Raw genomic sequence first — 20,340 nt, 5'->3', positions numbered from 1 at the left:
TTCCAGAAAACCTACCTATGTTAATTAAAAAAACCCTGTGTGAGCAGGACTGCCTGAACAATCTGATGATTTTTTTAAGTAGTTATGACCTAGTTTAGAGACGTTGCCTTTGATAGTCTCCTAAACTTCCCTTCCTTTATTGAAGAGCTCTGTACAATTTAATAGAGAACAATAATCTTTCTGTAAAGTTCTTGAACCAATCTATTTATCAGTGACTTAGGGTGAGATTTTCACAGTGAATCTGCATTGGCCTAACTATGCTCCCATTGAAGCAATGGTAGTTTCATCTCTGACTTGTGGGAACAGAGCAACACGGAGCACGTTTGAAAATCCCACAATTCTTTATTAAATTGTGTAGAATGGCTTAAATATTCTGCTGAAAGGATAGAATTCTCTAGTGATTTCTATATGTTTTAGAAGAATTCCTATTGGTTATAACCATCTTAAATATTATAGGAAAGGCCCTACCAAATTCACAGCCATTAAAAATGCATCATGGACCATGAAATCTGGTCTCCGGCCATGAAATCTGGTCTTTTGTGTGCTTTTACCCTATTCTATGCAGATTTCATGGCGAAGACCAGCATTTCTCAAATTGGGGGTCCTGACCCAAAAGGGAGTTGCAGGCGGGGGGGTGGGGGATCATAGTATTGCCACCCTTACTTCTGCGTTGCTGCCTTCAGAGCTGGGCGGCCAGAGAGCGGTGGCTGCTGACCAAGAGCCCAGCTCTGAAGGCAGCAGTGTAGAAGTAAGGGTGGCAATGCCATACTTTGCCATCCTTACTTCCGCGCTGCTGCTGGTGGCGGCTCTGCCTTTGCCTTCAGAGCTGGGCTTCTGGCCAGCAGCTGCCACTCTCTCGCTCAGGGCTGTGAAAAAATTGACCTGAGAGCAAAAAGGTCAATATTTATTCAAACAACAATGAATCTTGATATCGGACTCTAACAGATGTTAATCCGTGTATTATAAAATCCATCCTAATTACACTAATTACATTCAGTGTACTCATAAGTTCTGTGCCAATATTTATTACTATTGCATAGGCTTCTGATAATTAATCTAAATGCTAGGAGATGAAGATACTTATTTTTGCTACTATAATTTTATATTTGTACATTTTATTGGGTCCTCTGATTTGCGTTCCCCCTTTGTACTACTGCAGATGACCCTTCCATTCAAACCCCAGTAGGGTGATCAGATAGAAAGTGTGAAAAATCAGGACGGGGGTGGGGGATAATAGATGCCAATATAAGAAAAAGCCCCGAATATCAGGACTGTTCCTATAAAATCGGGACATCTGGTCACCCTAAACCCCAGCAGCAGCATAGCCATGCATTTACACCATTGTCAAGCTCTCTCTAATAAGACTTAAATCTTAAAACTCTTGGAACCAGATTATGCTACTTTTTATGCACTATGGAGGGGTTGGGGGTGGACATATGGATAGGAAGCTGCTTCCCAAAAAAAGGCAGCAAGTCCCTAGCACAGGTGAAAATTGAGTACTTGGTCCACGTTATAGTGCTTTTCATTTGTAGTTCCCAAAAGACGTTACAAATGTGCTTTTTAATCCCCATTTTATGCAGATGGGGAAACTAAGGCACATAGAGGTTAAGTTGCCCACAGTCAAATACAATTCAGCGTCAGAGCTGGGAACAAAACCTAGGGCACCCAGTTGCCAAGCCAATGCCTTATCTGTTGGGCCACACTGACTCGTAGCAGCATTTTCCCATTAATATGTATGCTGCACTATACCTTCAAGACTCTTCAAACAGGCTGAGCAAAGACTCCAGGTGGGAGAAGTCAGCTTCACAGAGCCAGACTCTATGTGCTTCCCCCACAACTGAAAGCAAGATATGGAAATTCCACAAGTCAGTGCAGCTATTGCCCATATTAGCCTGCTGCTCGCAGACTGTGGAACACACTACATGGGCCAAAGTCACTAATCCATCGAATCAATGCCAGCAGGTATGGGGGGCAAACAGATTGGGGGAACTTGGTGCATCATGGAAGCACAGCCAATGTGTGCAATGAACTGATGTTTCTAATACTTTTCCTGTAGTATTTTAGCCAGCAAGTTATTTCCTGGTCTTTTTCATTGCAGTTTTTGGAACGAATGCTTTGGAACATTTTATGTAACATGCACTCTGCCTTTGACTGTGGCAGGAGAGCACGTAGCCCCGTACATATCACCACACAACTGCGCCTTTCAAACTCAAGAGGCCTAAATGCAAAACAAGTGCAGAGCACAAGGGAAAAAAACCAAAGGCACACAAGAAGTTTCAGATGAGCTGCTCTGTAACTCAGGTGTTCTAGAAGTCTCACATGTCAGAGGTCACTAACTTAAAATAATCAAAGTGAATCAACAGCAGGTTTACAGGTCAACTTGAGTCTGAGGGCCATCTCTTAGCAGGAAGAACAGCTCAGGGGAACATGTAAGCAGCCCATGCCCACTTCCCTTTCCATTTCCACAGCCAGATTTACAAAATTTGGGGCATACAAATGATCCATTACAGTTGCCAAGCTGGCCACCTGCAAGTGCCTGCTGTATGTATGCACACAGACTATTTGAATGTATATACTCTGTACGTGCAAATGTAAGCATGCAATAGTGCAGACCTAACTTTGTAAATCTGACCCATGATGGACTCCCAATTAGAAAACCCAATTACTACATGGCATAACCTCTCCATACCCAAAGTACTATGGGGCAATTACATAGACACTCTGCATGTAGAGTGGCTACAGAATAAGGCTCTCCTATTAACAGTCTAGAAACTCCAAACTGTTATTTTAACCCCAGATGATTTTCATTATAACCAGATTAAATTAAAAAAAACTAGTGTATTAATCATATCATGCTCAGCAGCCTGGAATCTTGCTTGACACTATTTCCTATACATAGATCTCCACTTTAAAGTATTTTGTATACACATCCCAATTTCCTTTTATTTATTTTTAAATTCTACAGTCATCTGTGAGTGGATACTTATCAGTTACCTCTATCACACTGCACAGCCAATTCACCTATGTCACTGATCTCCCTGTACAAATCTTGCCTTAATTGCTGGCCTTTCCAGGGATTATGACTATAATTCAGTTTATTTTGAAGATGTAAATGCCATCCATTCAGTAAATTTCTGGACTAGATCCTCAGCTGTACCAGAACGCAACCTAATTTAGAGCAGCCTCAGAACTGCTCAAAGTTACATAAAATGATCCAACACACCTGTCCCAAGAACTGCCATGAAAATGGCTGGAAAATAATTCTGCTAAAATAGCACAGAAAAGTCACAGTTCAATGGCACACACTAACATGCTCTCAGGGATCATTTCAGCCACTGCCACACCCACTCTCATATCCAGCACATCAAAGTTATGTAGAGCTGTTTACACCAACTCTTAACCACTCCAAGGGGAATTCCCAGCTGCCCATTTAGCGGAATTTTATGGTTCCTCTCGAGAGGCACAACAGGGCCGTAGCAGAGGCCATAAGGTAGCCCTCTTGATCTTACAGTACAGAATGTTGTGTGTTTTCCTGTAATCACACATGCACAGTATTCATTGATGTTTTCTAGATATTTTCAATTGTTGACAGTATTTATTAGTCTTTCCCCCTCATCCCACAGAACTCCTTCCACAAGCTCTAAACCTGAAAGTTATTTTCCAGCTTTTACCAAAAGGAAAATCTTTGGCTGATTCTCTGTGATAAACACATTTTTCAGTTATATAATCTAAAATTCATCTCACATTTTTTCGCTTAGAAACTAGTAATGCTCTCAAGATGAGAGTTATTATAGGGATAGTTTTTATAATTTTGGATCTGGCAGTATAAAATGTTTCTCATCAGTTCAATTTGAGTCTTACCAAAATCCACCCCCAAACTTTCTGAACAGAAAGTCACATTTCCTCTTATTACCTAGCACTACATATTTTAATCACGATAGTAGATTTCTATGGTCAGAGACTGGGTTTCAGGCTTTTGCAATTAAATAGGAACTGGCATATTTGAATTCCTTGATTGTGGCAAAGATACTAATCTGATGCCAGTTTAATTCATGAGACATTTCATGGATATCTGGTAATGACAGTGGCAGAAGCATTTTCTTGGTTTTATCAAATAACTTGATAATTGCAGTAACAATAACGTAATGATGTACCAATTCCACAGCATCTTTCAAACATCTTGCTTCTTCTTTACTCTCTAAGATGACTCTGGAAAAAAGATTAATCATTCTGGGATGGAAAAAAAAAGTTTAAAAGCTTGGCAGGGAAAATATCATCATGTATTTTCATTTTCTGCTGTGACGGTGGTGGCTTAGGGAAGCAGAGGAGACTAACACAACTTGGATTGCTTTTGATCTCCATCTAGTGAGTGAATTAAGGAATTGCATGAATGTAGGGAGTGACTTCCTGATTTGGAATTAAGCAACAGTACAATTAGCTGTTCTTTATATCGTTTTAAATTAACCCTCAACAAAAGACCGAGTAAGCTTGAAAGAGCAGGAATTTCCAAATGGCCACGGTTGTCTGATGAAAGCCAGATGTTCTGCAATGAGCTTATTTTCTGGGTATCTCTTTGCTACATTCATTGCTCATTATACGTTTGCTCAAAATTCTATTGGAAATATATATTATTTGAGATATTTTTCACTTACAAAATCCATTCTTTTGGGTGTTTTTACTATAAAAAATGTGTGTCCTTTTTGTGCTTCACATCATCTATAATGCTCATCTGTGCATCGGAGACACTATCTCACAGCTGATGGGTCAGTAACACAACAAACCTAATAAAGGAACTCTGAGCAATTTCACTGGGACAGTCCCTAGCAGCTTTAGGCTTAGCAGTGATGTACGTGAGTCAGGCAAGCTTGGCTAACCCTGGACTGTGTTGGCTAAGGAGGTCTAGGTTCTGGCCAGTGGCCACTCCCTTCAGAAAACATGTTACCAGGGACTCCTTAAATCAAAGCACTGAGACTCAATGGCAAAATCATTACCTAAGAGCTCCTTTGATCATGCCGGCTCTGAATGAGGGTTCACACAGCATGCACTAAACTCTCAAGTCCTGTCTCGGGATGTACTGGGCTCAACATGAAAATTGGGGTATATTCTTTCAAGGCACAGCTTCTTCTGATGGTGCTTTGTACAGAGAAATGGAACAAAGTTTACCTACAGTATTATGGTGCTAGATACCAATGTTAAATAGCAATTTAATAGTCCAAAACTTTGGTAGAAATCGAGAAGGGATATCCCAAGAAGTTGCAGAAAAGGCCTCAGTCCTGCAGTGAGCCAAGAATGGCTCAAAGACGGACACGGATATCTTTCCATATAAAAAAGAAGCTTCCAGAGCTGCTGATCCACAGATACCCTACGTCAGGGAGTACTCATCTCCCTTCTCCCTATTAGATGCCATATCATGTCAGTTTCCCATGGCCACAAAGGGAATAATTACAGAACATCTATAGAGCTCCGGGCGGATACAAAAATTTGGATTCACATCTGTGATAATTAACTTGTATCCGACCCATGATCTGCACTCCACCTTTTATATATATCCACATCTGCATCCGCACCAGCACCCTACCTCACTAATAGAACCCTGCATGGATACCAAAATTTGGATCCGCATCCAATCTGCAATCCGCAAAGATGTTAAACAACACAACCGCAATCACGTCTGCAGATGCAGATATCCGCGGATATAAAGCAGATATTCGCGGATTTTCAGGACGCTAAACATCTACCCAGGCTGAAAGCCATACATAGCAATTGGGCATAAGGGACCTCTCCATGTATCCTTTTAAGTCTTCACAAAGGCTGAGTAGTTTCTTCCTTGTATGACTGACAGTTCAAATATCTTCAGTTAAAAGTGTATACTAAGTTTCTCAAACATTTGTGGATTCAGTTCTCTCAGTGGATATACATGCTAAGTGAATATAGGATTGTATATCTTTACAAACATGCTTTCACATTTATGTGAAGACCAACCACTCAGTGATGACTATATTCAAAGTAAATATATACTTTCTATTCTAAATCTTTTAAGTAATACGCTACACAAAATTACATATTATAAAAAAGGACAGCAGCAATTGCTCCTTGGAAGGTCGGAGAAAATTCACACATACTGTAGGATCTTCCATAACAGCAGCTTGTCTCCTCAGAAAACACAGCACACTGTGGACACATCGGTGAAAATTATATTCATATAAAAACTGAAAATATATATTTTTTTCTTTTTAGAGTCGATTTTGCATGACTGCACCCAGCAGACATTAACAGTGTGTATGCTAATTAGTAGCTCAAACCTATTCCTGTTGTTCTGGTGCCCCCCAATGGTCTTACAAGTTCACTACCAGCTATGGCTTCAGATATTTTGTTAAAATAGAATTTTGCAGGATTCATCCCAAAACGCATGTGTGGCATTACAGGGGTACTGTTTATATAGCAGGATGGCTGCATTCTGAAAACAAGTCTAGCTGTTAAGATTCAGCATAGCTTTCGATACACATTGAATGCCCAAGCACTAAAGCTGTTTAAGTCCTTTACCAGCTTTTAATTGGCATGCAAAATGAATTGCAACTGAGAGAATGCTTCAAAGCTCAAGCAAGAGATATGGAATTTTCCATAAGGTTTGGTTTAGAAATTTCAAGGTTAGTGTTGTTTATAAAAAGAACTAGATTCACAAAAGAGAGGCCCTGCTTGCAGGGTTGACAGAGGCCATGAATTTCCACAACCCAGCTGAGATGCCACACATCCAGCCAGATTGCAAGAAAGCCCTGCAATTGCTGCTGCTTCCCTCTTCTCCCAAGAAATACTAATACCGCTGCCAACTCAGCCATTTATCACCACAACCCATTTCCCCCGGCCAGGCAGCGCTGCTCTGGAGGCGCTGCTCCAGCACTCTGGCCGGGCGGTGCAGGGTGGCTGGGGTCAGTGGACCAGGCAGGCGGTGCGGGGCCGCTGGCGTTGGCGGACCGGGTGGCCGGCTTAGGGCTACTGGGGCCGGCCAGCCCGCTGGCCTAGGGTTAACAGTTAAGGCCGGTTAACTGGTAAGACTACTGCTTATCCAGTTAACATTTTACATCCCCAGTATAAATGGGAATGAACACTACAGTGCAGTATTAATGACGACACTAATATGGTGAAAAGGTTTGTAACCAGAGACAACATCTCTCTTCTTTTAGAAAGGTTTGTTCAAAAAGCCAATACCAATAGACAACCTAGTGTTCATTACTCATTTATAAGATTGTGATTTACAACAATTATTATTTCTGACATTTAAGTAACTTCATAAATATTTTAAATAACCAAAGATGCTCCTATTACCACACACCAGCAGTAAGAGAAACTGCCTTTAAACTGTGCAAACAAAGACCATTGCAATCTGTATTACATAGACACTGTGTTCCTTGTGAGGAAAATTATTCACTAACAGCTAAGTGACTGCTAAATACAATTTTGCTTCAGCCATGTTTGCTTTTTCACAGTGGATGAAATCTACCCTGTGCAGAGAGGCTACACAAGGTCCAGGCATCACTTAAGTCACATTTAAGCCCCTCACAGTTGAAATATTGAATGTTAATTTTTAGAAGGAATAATCACAGCCAACAGTTGAAAAAGCCACAGGCTTGGTCGTCAAAAAATATCTGTTGAGCAATTGTGAACAGTGAACAAATCGGCAAGTCACAGTCTGTTTGCAGATAATTCAAGAACAGAAAATAAGGGCTACACTGACCCCAAAAAATTTGTTCACTCAGAATTATCATCATTCCTGCATTTATCTCCTCTGTCCATGAATCGCCTCTTTAATTCAAACTCTTCCTAGATAGCATTTATTCTTCACTTATTCTCTTTAAAAAACTCCCTTAGTGAAGTTCACCCCCCTTCCCCTCCCATCTCCAGACATGCATGTTTGTCAGTAGGCAGAATTTCTGTGGGGGGACTTCAGGAGAGTTGGGGGAATGGAATCCACTCCCCAATCCACAAGCAGAGAGCTGGGCATCTCTGCAACCCCTCTGTAACTGCTCTTTGATTTCCTGGACTGAGAAAGGGGCCATGTTGCCTATACAGACCCAGGACTGTGACTATTGGACATATGTATCTGAAGACCCAGTTTCATGCCCCAGATATCCCCCCAGACTCCCTCTCTCGAGGAGTCAAGGCAGAAGTGCTGAGCAAAGGACACATTCAGTTTCCTATGTGCCTCTTCTCAAATCCCCAGCACCCAGAGAAGTAATAAAGCCTTTGTGCAAGGTACTGATAAGACCTTATGAATACTGCAAACAATTCTAGTCACCCATGTTCAAGAAAAAAAAAAAAAAACACATTCAGAACTAGAACAGGTGCAGAGAAGAGCTACTAGGATTATCAGGGGAATGGAGAGCCTCATATCAAAGCAGACTAAAACACCAAGTCTCATTTAGCCTAGCAAAAAGAAGGCTGAGAAGGGATATGATTGCTCTTTATAAATACATCAGAGAGGACTAAATACCAGTGAGAGTGAAGAGCTACTTAAGCTAAAGGACAGCATTGGCACAAGAACAAATGGGTATAAATTGGCCATGAACCAATTCAGGCTGGAAATTAGAAGGCTTCTAACCATCAGGGGGTGTTCTGGAACAGCCTCCCAAAAGAAGTTATGGGGGCAAACAACTTAATTAGTTTTAAGAGAGCTGGACAAATTTATGGGTGTGATTATATGATGGGGTTACATTGTGATAGTAGGGGCAGGGCTCAGCATCCCTGGGGCTCACTTTTGGTTTATGTCTTATGTTCCTAAAAGCTCATGCTTCAGGGCGTCAGCCGACCAGGAAGGGATTTCTCCGTCAACAAAATATTGGGGGCAGAGGATCTAGTCTCCTTCCTCTGAGCTGTCAGGGATGAGCATGGCTGGAGATGGGACAATGCAAGCTGTAGCCATTAATTCTGTGTGTTAAAATCTGATCTATATTTGTTAAAAGAGGGGAAAAAAAGACCTTTAGTCAGGTATAATCTGGGCACTGAATGAATAAAGCTTCTAGCGACCTCAAGATTCCAATACTTAGACATTCTTGGGATGCTTCAATTGAGTTCCCCTGTGATGCATATTGGGTTTCATTTTGACCCCTAGTCTATTAAACATGATCTATGACACATTCAAAAAACTGTAGTTTGGAGTTCAGCATGCAACTCAAACTTTTTTCCTTCCATCATTGGTTATTAATGTGTGTACAGCATGGAGAAAGCCACTGCATAATGAAGAGGTGCACAAACACAATGACACTTTATAAAAGAAGTGCATAGCACCGGACAGAAGTAAATAGAGCCAAGTAATACAAAATTAACCTCTTGTTGAGCCTTGGAATCCACTCTTTCCGGGGGGGGGAGAGGTGGAAAACCCACTAGAGCAGGCATGAAAGATCATATTAAATACCAACTGATATTTTAAAACTTTAAAAGGGAATGAAGGAATAGAAAGTAAGTAGTCAGGTTTAAGCAGAGCAAAAATTATGTTGTTTGTTCAAAGGGGCCGGGTGGAGTCAGGGATCCAGACACACTAGCTGAAGCTGACCGATTATGCAGAGTGTATCACCATGCACTGGCTAATACGTAAGCCTCAGAATGGAAGATATTTGACTGTAAATAGGGCAGGAATGACAAAAAAATTACTTTCTGCAAAATAATACTGCAGACATAAAATCCTCTGCTGCCTGGGAGCCCTAGTTTCTGGGTTTTTTTTTAAGTAGTTGACAATAAATTAAGTAGTAAGACGTTGACTATGCTTATCAGAGAGAAGCTGGCAAATGCAGGAGATGTAATAATCCAACATCTTTTTCCAAAAAATGAGTTTTAACTCAGTGCCACTAGAGAGTCACCATTACTCCTAACCTAGTTCTATCACCGTCGTTTTGAGAACAGTAACGTTTATTCTAGATAAGTCTGATAAAAATCATTATATTTGAAAAGTGTGATGAGCAATTCCTGAAAGCCTCCTGGAATCTCTGTGGCAAAAAACATGTAATTTTTGTTCCATTTCATCTCTACAGCAATAGCGAACAGATTCTGCAATGCTGCTGAATATGGCAAAACATGTCCAAGAGTTGCTATTATTAAGCTATTTTGAAACAAATATTATGAATCAGTAAAAGCATGCATGCAGGGATAGGAGTCAGCCATAGATGAATTTCACCCTATATCTGCAAATGGCTTGAACCTGCCTCCATTGAAGTGAATAGCAAAGACTAATGTGAAAACAAGATCAGGCCCAACACATGAGGATTATATCCAAATGTCCATGCCTCCCCTCCCCGACCTCCCTGCACACTCATTCTGATCACAGGTCCAAGATCATTTCTTAGAGGAGTGTGCCAGTCCTGAAAGCATTTGCAGTGGTCCAAAGTGTTTCTAGTCCAGGTCTACGGCATTCTATTACACCTTAAAAATGCATACACATTATTCTGATTAGCAATTCGCTTCCCTCTCCCCACCACTCTCCTCAATTCCAACAGGATGCTGCCAACCATTGTCCCATGAGCAACATGAATTAGAGATTAATGCACTAATCTTGCAAACACTTTTGCAGATGCACATAGTTAAACATATGCATAGGCCTACTGAAATTAAGGATATATTTAAATATTTGCAGGATAAGGGCCTAACAAATTATACTTTTTGTGAAGTGAGACTCAAGTTTTCAACATATAAAGCATTGGTTCCTAGCTCTAGTAGTTCCAGAGTAGTCAGACCTTAAAACTGACTTGTCCTTTGGCCTAGCACTGCTTTTTACATACTAGTGCACAAAAGAATGCTCAAGACCTGTAATTTTAAATTCCCTGGTTATATGCACAATTGTGTTGTAAATAAAAAAAAAGTCAATTTTGATTTACTGAAGCCAAACTAATATGCCATTTTTACATCTTACCACTCAAATGACCAGATTTCTTTGATATTTAAAAAAATCCTTGCTAAGTCTTTTAATTCACAGCCACTAACCTTTACAGCCGAGTTACATAATAAATCTATTTTCAGAAGTGTGTTAACCAGGAAAGCGTGCAGATCCCTATCTAGTGAGATACTACAACATTACTATAATTTTCTCTAATACATGCTATTGTGTTGTTCCTTAACAGTAATTTATATGTGGCTAAATTGCACAGGTTTATTCATCTACTTAGTAAACAATGTACCTTCTTTAACAACTGTCATACCAAAGGATACTGTCCTTATTGTATCACTGAGCGAAATAGCAGTCTAGTTTGTTTAGAAACACACACACACACACACACACACACACACACACCCCTACCTTAGCACAAATCCTGCTTATCATAATATTGGCTATTGCCAGAGTCAGAGGCCTAGCTGAACCTCTGTCCCATTCCTGGTCTCTGAGTGTACCCCTTAGGTGTCAGAGCTTGTACCTTGCCTATCACAGGATGGAATTCTGCAATTCCCCCACTCCTAGACTGGGCCCTGGCCTACAGTACTCTGGGGCTTACCCAACAGGTATGACTGAGTGTAGACATCTGCAGGTCTCCCTTTTGGGAGACTGTAACCAGTGGCAACTACAGTGACCAGACAGCCTTCTTAAACCAAGTACTGTTTATTTTAAGAGTATGATGAATGCGCTTAGAGAAAGGATTTTAAAAACAAACAACAATCTAGGTACACGTCTTACCTAAAGGCTTCTCATCCCATGATGTGATCTCGGAAGGTTTAACTTCTTCAGACACCCTGAAAAACTACTCCACTTTCTTGAGTGTTTCTTTTTAGACCCACCTGTCTTTTGATCTCCTGTGTTCACAGGCCTTTTCATCTCCTGATTCAAACCAGTTTTGTAGGTTAGCTGGAGAGGAGGCAAAATCTTTGGCCTTTTCTACACTGGCAAGTTTCTGCGCAGTAAAGCAGCTTTCTGTGCTGTAACTCCCGAGGTGTACACACTGCCAAGCCACTTAGTGCGCAGAAACTGAGCAGTTGCAGCACTGTAAAAAAACCACCCCGATGAGAGGCATAGTGCTTTCTGCACCAGGGCTACAGCGCTGCCGTGCCAGTGTAGACACCCTGGTCAATTACAGCGCTGCAACTGGCCTCCAGGTGGTGTCCCACAATGTCTGTTTTCACCTCTCTGGTCATCGGTTTGACCTCTACTGCCCTGCCCGCAGGTGGCTAACTGTGAGCCTCACTCCTTAAATTCCTTGGGAATTTTGAAAGTCCCCTTCCTGTTTGCTCGATGATGCGTGCAGTGGTCTCAGCGCATCTTTCTAGGTGACTATGCCTGCTCCACGCACCAGGCGATCCCCCTCTTGGAGCAATGCCGAGCTGCTGGACCTCATCAGCATTTGGGGAGAGGAGGATATCTAGTTCCAGCTGCGCTCCACTATGGACACACTGCCATGACCGGGACACATTGCAGCGCAGGGTCAAAGTGAAGGAGCTGCGGAACGCCTACCACAAGGCACGGGAGGCAAACCGCCTCTCCGGTGCTGCGCTCACGAGCTGCCGGTTCTACAAAGAGCTGGACGTGATACTCGGTGGCAACCCCACCTCCGCTGCAAAGGCCACTGTGGATACTTCGGTGGCTCTTATCAACCTCCTGGCTCCAGTCTGCATTCCACTCCTGCCCCGTCACAGTGCAGCCCTGTGGACTCCCAGTACCCACTGCACTCAACACCCACCCCCCTCTGCAGTTTAGCCCGGCTGAAGCACAGTACCTGCTGCACTGTACTCCAAAGGACAAGGCTGCATATGATACCTGGACATACACAAGTCTTTAACCATCCCGGGACCCCACCTCCTGCTGGGACCTTCCCATCTCCCACCCCCCACAGTGCTGATGTGGGTTTTTTTTGTTTGTCTCTCTCCTCTGGTTGTTGTTTTTTAATAAAAGAATTGTTTTAGTTTGAAAGCAAGCTTTATTCCATTAATTGAAAGCAAACAGAGCCCTGCAAAGCAACAGGCAATTTTCTTAAACCTTCACAGTGCATCGTCTGCACCAATCACAATCACCTCCGAGCATTACAAGCACCGCACTCCCGAGCATAGCAACTAATATTGGCAGCAATTTGAAGCTGAAAGCCGCTTCAAGGCATCCCTGATCCTTCTGGCCCTGCGCTGCGCCCCTCTAATGGCCTTGGTCTCTGGCTGTTCAAATTCAGCCTCCAGGCGCTGAGCCTCAGTGGTCCAGCCCTGAGTGAAGTTTTCACCCTTCCCTTCACAAATATTATGGAGCGAACAGCATGCAGCTATAAGTATAGGAATATTGTCATTGGCCAGGTCCAGCCTCCCATATAGGCAGCCAAACGGCCAAAATCACACTCAAACAGTCTTTCTGCACTTGCTCAGCCTGTTGAACCACTCCTTGCTGCTGTCAAGGTTCCCCTTCATAAGCCACGGCATTAAGAGGTAGGTAGGGTCTCCCAGGATCACCAGGGGCTTGAAGCTTCCTGAACAGGGCAATGTTCCGAAAGATGCATGCGTCATGCACCTTTCCGGACCAGCCTGCTTTAATGTCTGTGAAATGCCCACGGTGATCCACAAGTGCCTGGAGAGCCATAGAGAAATACTCCTTCTGATTAATGTACTCGGGGGCTAGGTGGTCTGGCGCCAGAACTGGAATATGCATGCCATCTATCGCGCCCCCCTCTCCGCAGTCAGGGAAACCCATTTATGCAAAGCTATCCACAATGTCACGCACGTTGCCCAGAGTCACGGTCTTTCGGAGCAGGATGCGATTAATGGCCCTGCACACTTCCATGAACATGAGTCCAACGGTCGACTTTCCCACTCCAAACTGGTTAGACCGATTGGTAGCAGTCTGGAGTAGCCAGCTTCCACAGTGCAATCACCAAGCGCTTCTCCAAAGACAGGGCAGCTCTCATTCTCGTGTCTTTGCACCACAAGGCTGGGGCAAGCTCCTCACACAGTCCCATGAATGTGGCTTTCCTCATCCGAAAGTTCTGCAGCCACTGCTCATCATCCCAGACGTCCATGACAATGTGATTCCACCACTCTGTGCTTGCTTGTTTCCCGAGCCCCAAACTTTCGTTCCACTGTGGTCAGCACCTCCGTGAATGCCACAAGCAATCTCGTGTTATAGCTACTACGCGTGGCAAGATCAAAGTTGAACTGCTCTTGCCTTTGTAGTTTAAGGAATAACTCCACTGCCACTCATGACGTGTTAGTGATAGCAAGCAGCATATTGGTCAACTGTGCGGGATCCATTCCTGCACACCGAAGAGGCAGAGCGCGCAGTACACAAACTGTTGAAAGATGGTGCCAAATGCAGACAAAAGCACAGGGATTGCTGGGATGTGAAGCAATGCATCATGGGGCATTGGGACAGGACACAGGATGCCCCGCGACCCCCTCCTCCTTCCCACAACTCTTAGCGGCAGAAGAGGAAGAGATGCTCTGTGGGATAGCTGCCCAGAGTGCACCGAATACCACTGCAAGTGCCGCAAGTGTGAACATGCTGTTGCGCACGCAGCTGACAGTGTGAACACCCAACACCGGTTTCCCTTCAGTGCTCTCTTAGCGGTGATGTAACTGCCAGCGATGCAACTCTGCCCGTGTAGACATACCCTTTAAAGCTAGTAGTCCTGGCATTGTCCCTTAACAAGTGTCAAGAGAAGGGGTGGCTTATGTTGAGCCATTCTTTCCTTTCCTGCCTGTTCTGCAGACATTCTCCAGTTGCATTAAACTATTATAGTCATATAGAAAACACCCCGACAAACAATATTAATAAATTATTACAGAGCAACTCCCAATCCATCATAGCTATGACTATCGGGCCAATCCAACTCCCGTGGATTTCAGTGCAAATCTCTCCATTTATTTTAATGGGAGTTGGATGAGTCCTTATATGGGGACTCATTGGCTCACACAGACTGATTCTACAGCCCATGAGGCTTTGCTGAGATTAAGAATTACTCATGTAAACAAGGGTTTACAGAATCAGGACTGCAACACCTACTCTCCCAAAGTACACATTTTTTAAGTCAATTTCTTAATGAGGAAAAGGGAAATGTAAAGTATTATAACAAGAGAGTGATGGGGTAAAAGAGACAAAACTGAGCCCAAATCCTGCATATCATATGCAGACAAAACTCACAGAGATACCAAGGGGCCATTTGGCTGTGCAAAGACTGTGCCCTCTTGTTTCATGTAGCAGCTGTTAACTGTGCCATTAATTTGTTGCTGTCCTAAGATAAATAATGAAGGGGCAAATCTAGTCGTCCAGATTATTCTAGGTCCTGCATTTCTTGCCCACTCAAAACTCCTATTGCAGTCAATGGATATTTTGGGTGTGCAGAATTGGGCCCTTGATTTGTATTTGATTAGTACTACAAGACTTGTAAGGGGGTTGAAATAGAGTTGCCTTGGCAACTTCCATTTCTGCATTGATAGACAGCTTTTCAGTCTATAAATGTATCAGAACACTGCTCGTGTGACAGGCTCTTTTACCAACCTAATCAGAAACATGTTTTTCTCCAAAGGTGGGTAGGAGTGGGGAAGGAGTTAGTCTAGATAAAGGGGGAAAATGACACACCAAGGTTCAGGTTTTATAGCACAGCTACATACGAATGCAGAAAAAGTATCTTACACTCCTAAAATGCTTTGCCTTCTGGTCATTGAAATATAATCAAACTAATGTTTGCAAAACTTGACCAAAAAATCCTATAAAGGACAGCATCCAACGCAAAAAGGCAAAATCGAAATAAATGTTCAGACTGAAAGGTCAGTATCAGAACTAAAATTTTGTATAGAAGCCATACTGACGTGACAGGAATATGATGCTCTAACACATATTGTTTAGAAATACAATATAGATGAAATTCACCCCAGTGCAAAGGACCCACGACAAGGTCAATTACATCACTTAAATCCGGCTTTATGGGCTTATATGGCATCTAGTATGTTCCATTGGTTCCCTGCACTGGGATAAATTTCATCCTACATGAATACATAAAATTATGGCCCATATCCTCTTCTAGCAAAGATTCCAACGGGCCAGTAGAATAGGGAATCAACCAGAAGAAAGTTACTTCTCCCTTTTCTTGGTGCTGGTTTTATGCTTGTCCCAGGCCCAGCAGAGTTTGGAGCAGCCTGCAATCTCCTCTAATCTATACCAGCTGGCAATGTCATTGGTCAGTGGAGCAGAGCTGGAGTGCAACATGCTCCAGCTGCACCCCTGACAAACCCCTGCTCCTCCCCAACACATCCCTGGACAGGAGGCTGCAGGGGTGGCATGACCAGGAACCAGCTATGCAATTTCAGTGCCGTGTGGGGATTCTCTCATGCAGCAGGAATCCCCAGCTACAGTGATGGAGCCAGTTTCCTTCCTCTGTGCTGCTGGGGCCCTGCAAACGGAGCCATGGGGGGGCCAGAACCTGACCCCTTTATGAACACAAATACACATGGATATCTATAGTTACGAAATGATACCCTTTAAAGTGTAGAGGGGGCTGGGATTAAATTTCCACTTTCCTTTCCCTTCCCCTTCCCCCCACATGGTAGGGAGCACCACAGTTTTCTTTCTTCATCGTGTCTTTAATTAGCTCTATATTCCATTGGCTCCCTTTGTTTTAAATTGTACCTATTTACAATGCATTCGTAAAAGAATGAGCAGGAAAAAACCACCAGGGGGCATGTACAGTACTAACAAAGCTATTCAAGGCTTGTCACTTTATCCAATGAGTTGCATCAATTCCAGGTTAGAAGCAATTTCCCTTATTTTGCAGTGCGACGCATACCGAGATCCACGGTTATTTCCTATTTGATTGTAACAAAAGCTTCTCATTTACCAGGACGCTCCACTTATTTTTTTATAAGCCCAAGAAAGAAATCCCTCCTATCATCTTCCTTTACTTTTTCAGAATCTTGTTTAAAGCATTTGGTTTGAATCCGTAGTTTGCTCTGACGTTTGTGCTACATGCCAGGCACTAAAGAGGCATTTAAGGTGATATAAGCTCTTTAGAGCAAGGACTCTCTCTCATTGTTCATGTGTACAGGTCCTAGCACAATGGGGCCCTGGTTTTCAGTGGGACCTCTAGCTGCTACTGTAATCTTGAAAATATTTTAGTCTTTTATGGTACAGTGCTGAATGCTCCAAATAAAGCCCATTTCCACTACATTACTAATGTCTGACAACCTTATTTTCCCCCACCACCATCATTGTCTTCTGCTCTTTAAAATGCTCCAGTATACACTCTGATGAATATCTACTGTTGACAGTATCACGTCTGCTTCTAATGGTATAGAAAGTGCATTCCCCCTCCTCCTCCTTCCCAGCCCACACATAGATTTTTGCTTTAATAGGAGCCTGCATTCTAGTTTTATATTCTGTACAAATGTACAGTAAGCATTAAATGGAAAAATGCTTTGAGAGAGATAACAGGTTGTGCAGGACAATAACTGTGACATCATAATGAGATCCCACCATGGCCTCAGCCAGTCCTGACACATGCCCTGCACCACGTGGGCCATGAAGTCTGGAGTAAAGCCAAAGTGCAGGGAAGCTTTAAGGTTACTTTGCATCACTCTAATGGCACAAAGTCACCTTAGCAAGGCTGAGGATATGGTCCCAGTGCTGTTAGCTTAGCATCTGTCACAAGCACTAAACATAAATAACCTTAGAAAACAGTGTATAATTCTGAGTTCTATTGCTGAATACGCAGCGTAATAAATCAGTGAACAGCACAAGGAATTTCTAACAAACACCCTCACTTACTTATTCACAGACTTGCAGATCATCAAAAAAGTAGATGACTGATCTTTGTCTAAATGGAATAATTACTGTGTTTAAGTATGGTATGAAAAGACATATTGTAAATTAATTGTTTTTAAATGTTCATTTTAGTGAAATAATGAAGATATTCAGGAAGTGCCAGCAGTTAAGAAGGAAATCGTATACATCCCCACACTGAATAACGATGACATGATGCAACAAGCCTCTTAAATCTTCAGCTATCTAGGTCTTAAGCCTCTTGGCAAGGATTGCACTCCTTACTACCTCTTTTCTTCCACCTTTTTACTAATTAGTATATTATTAATTATTAGATTAATTATTGTAAATTATTTAAATCAACAATGTTGAATCATGGAACTTAATTATACTGATGTTAAAGACATTAACCCCCAGGTGTTTGAATCTTTCAGCTATATTCTTTTCTGCTTCTCTCTCTCAGTGAGTCTCTGTTGCACTTTGTGTCACACATTTGCTGCTCCTCCTCCCCTCCCAGTGTTGGGGATGGAGAAATAAAATAACCGCAGAGCTGCCCCCTGGATTATTGGGAAGGCGAAGGAAAACACTCTTCCCTTCCTTTGTACAGAAACTCCCTTTCTTCCTTCAAATCCTTTCTTCCAACCTACCTTCTATTGGGATGCAGAGTCCCATGCCAACCTTATAAAAGCTAACTTAACCAAGCTAACAGAATGGGATATGTTGTGGTATTTACACCACAGCCCTGATAGGTGGTGCGTGGAGCTGCACTGCTCCAGGGGCTGCACTGGGGAGACTCAGGAAGGCATTCTCCGTGTGCTCTAAGGTGTCCCTCTATTCCATCTCTACCCCTTCCCTCCTCCCTAGTGCGCCAGCCCTTCTACACAAGTGGGCACAGAGAAAGGTGGGGGACCATCACCTCCCCTCTTCTTTGCTCCTCCCTGCCCCGTTTTCAGAGTCTTGCTCCCTGAGGGGCACAGGCACTGTTACAGTGAGAGGCCATTGACAGTTGTGTATGGAGGGGAGAGGAAGCATCTTGCGATAAGGGGTCCTCATGATCTGATCCAACCCAACACGTGCGGCGTCTTGCGATACGGAATATGGAAACCTCTCTTTGCCCCCACCCTGCTTGGGGCCATAGAGCACCTAACATACTTTATAAGCTTCTTGGATCAGGGACCATGGGCCGGATCCTCAGCTGATGTAAAACAGCATAGCTCTATTGCAGTCAATGGAGCTCTGCTAACTTACACCAGCTGAGTACCTGACCCATTTTTGCTTATGGGGCTTGTATAAATGTTAGGTATACATTTTTTTTTTTTTTTAACAATAAAATATTTGGGGGAGAGAAGATCTTATCCCCGAAGACAGAAGTATCCTGCTTTAATTCAAAGGGGGTCTGTTTGTGTTGTGAGCACCATTGGGAGAAGAGCTGGGCTCTGCAGGAAAGATTTCCTAGCTGTGTATAGGATTTACATATCCTCACTCCACCTTGCATTTCTACTGCCTAGTTAACGTATGTTAAAAGGAAAAGCAGAACAAGCCACCCACCAACAATCAGCTTGGCTCACTTTGTTGCAGAGTTTCTTATTCAATAATACACAAATATCACAGTTTCCATTACTTTTCTAATTAATCTTAACTGTAGGCTCCTCTGTAGTTAATTTACTCTGATCAAAGAATTTAGTCCATTTTCAAAATGTTAGTAATTTTCCATAAGAGTGACAAAAGTTACCAAAAGGCTCACCATTATTTTTTTTTTTCCATTCTAGTCCTACTTCCTTTTATGGGTTGCTTAACATCAGAAATGTATTCTTAAGCACTTCTTCCCTTACATTATCCACTGATAATGCAAGACAAGTCCCAAGGACAATGTTAAGTGTATGAAATAGGTAATGAATGCTCTGTCTAGACAAGAGATACAGACAATATTGTTCCTCTTCTCTCAGCTCCATCATCTGCTAACAGTTTTGATAGTAAACTAAATACTTGCATAATGTCTGCTTTTGTTACATTAAGAAGAAAGAAACTTAATTAGCCTTGTCTAAATAGAGAGCATAATAAACTTAGAAATCCTAGTAACATCTATCTAAGGATTAAATAACATTCTATTGATGAGTTAATGGTGGGCACATCCAGGAGCTATTTCTCCTTCTTCCCTGGCTGAAGGGATAATCATAATAAACCAGTAAGCCATACATGTACTACTCACCTGATGGAGCTTCTCCCAGAACTCAGGTCCTTCCTCCATTTTTCTTAAGCTTGATGGAATGTACCAAAAGCAAATGTTCGTATACTCTGGCTGAGTAAGAGAAAAAAGGATTGCTTATCAATGATTGTGGGTCAAAAAGTTTTATTATATTTCTGTGAAAATTTTCAGCTAAAACGTTTGAGCTTTAGAAATGTTTCATCAAAAAAACAAAAACTCCTCCTCCTCATCAGATTGAAGGGGCTTTTGTTTAGTTGCCATAGTAAAAAAAAACCCCAAACGCTGACTTTTATATTTTTTCACCCCCTTTACTCCTCTACAATGCCTATGCCACCCCTGCTTTCCCCCCCCTCCCCACACTGGATGGGAAGGGTAGTCTTCAAGTTTTTACACACACACACACACACACACACACACACACACACACACACACACA

At 42.5% G+C, this 20,340-nt stretch overlaps 1 protein-coding gene across 2 annotated transcripts in view; it reads right to left on the bottom strand.

The window, feature by feature from the left end:
* Nucleotides 1–20,340, bottom strand: part of GADL1 (glutamate decarboxylase like 1) — an 80,039-nt gene that overhangs the window by 20,393 nt on the left and 39,306 nt on the right. For both annotated transcript variants that reach the window (XM_024212118.3, XM_024212119.3), the window contains exon 13: nucleotides 19,908–19,997. In XM_024212118.3, the coding sequence (XP_024067886.1) occupies nucleotides 19,908–19,997 (90 nt within the window). The remainder of the gene's footprint in view (nucleotides 1–19,907; nucleotides 19,998–20,340) is intronic.

The sequence above is a fragment of the Terrapene carolina genome, unplaced genomic scaffold, assembly GCF_002925995.2.
Source record: "Terrapene carolina triunguis isolate 2854851 unplaced genomic scaffold, T_m_triunguis-2.0 Scaffold84, whole genome shotgun sequence".
Classification (NCBI taxonomy): domain Eukaryota; kingdom Metazoa; phylum Chordata; order Testudines; family Emydidae; genus Terrapene; species Terrapene triunguis.
This window is presented reverse-complemented; position numbering and strand designations above follow the sequence as displayed.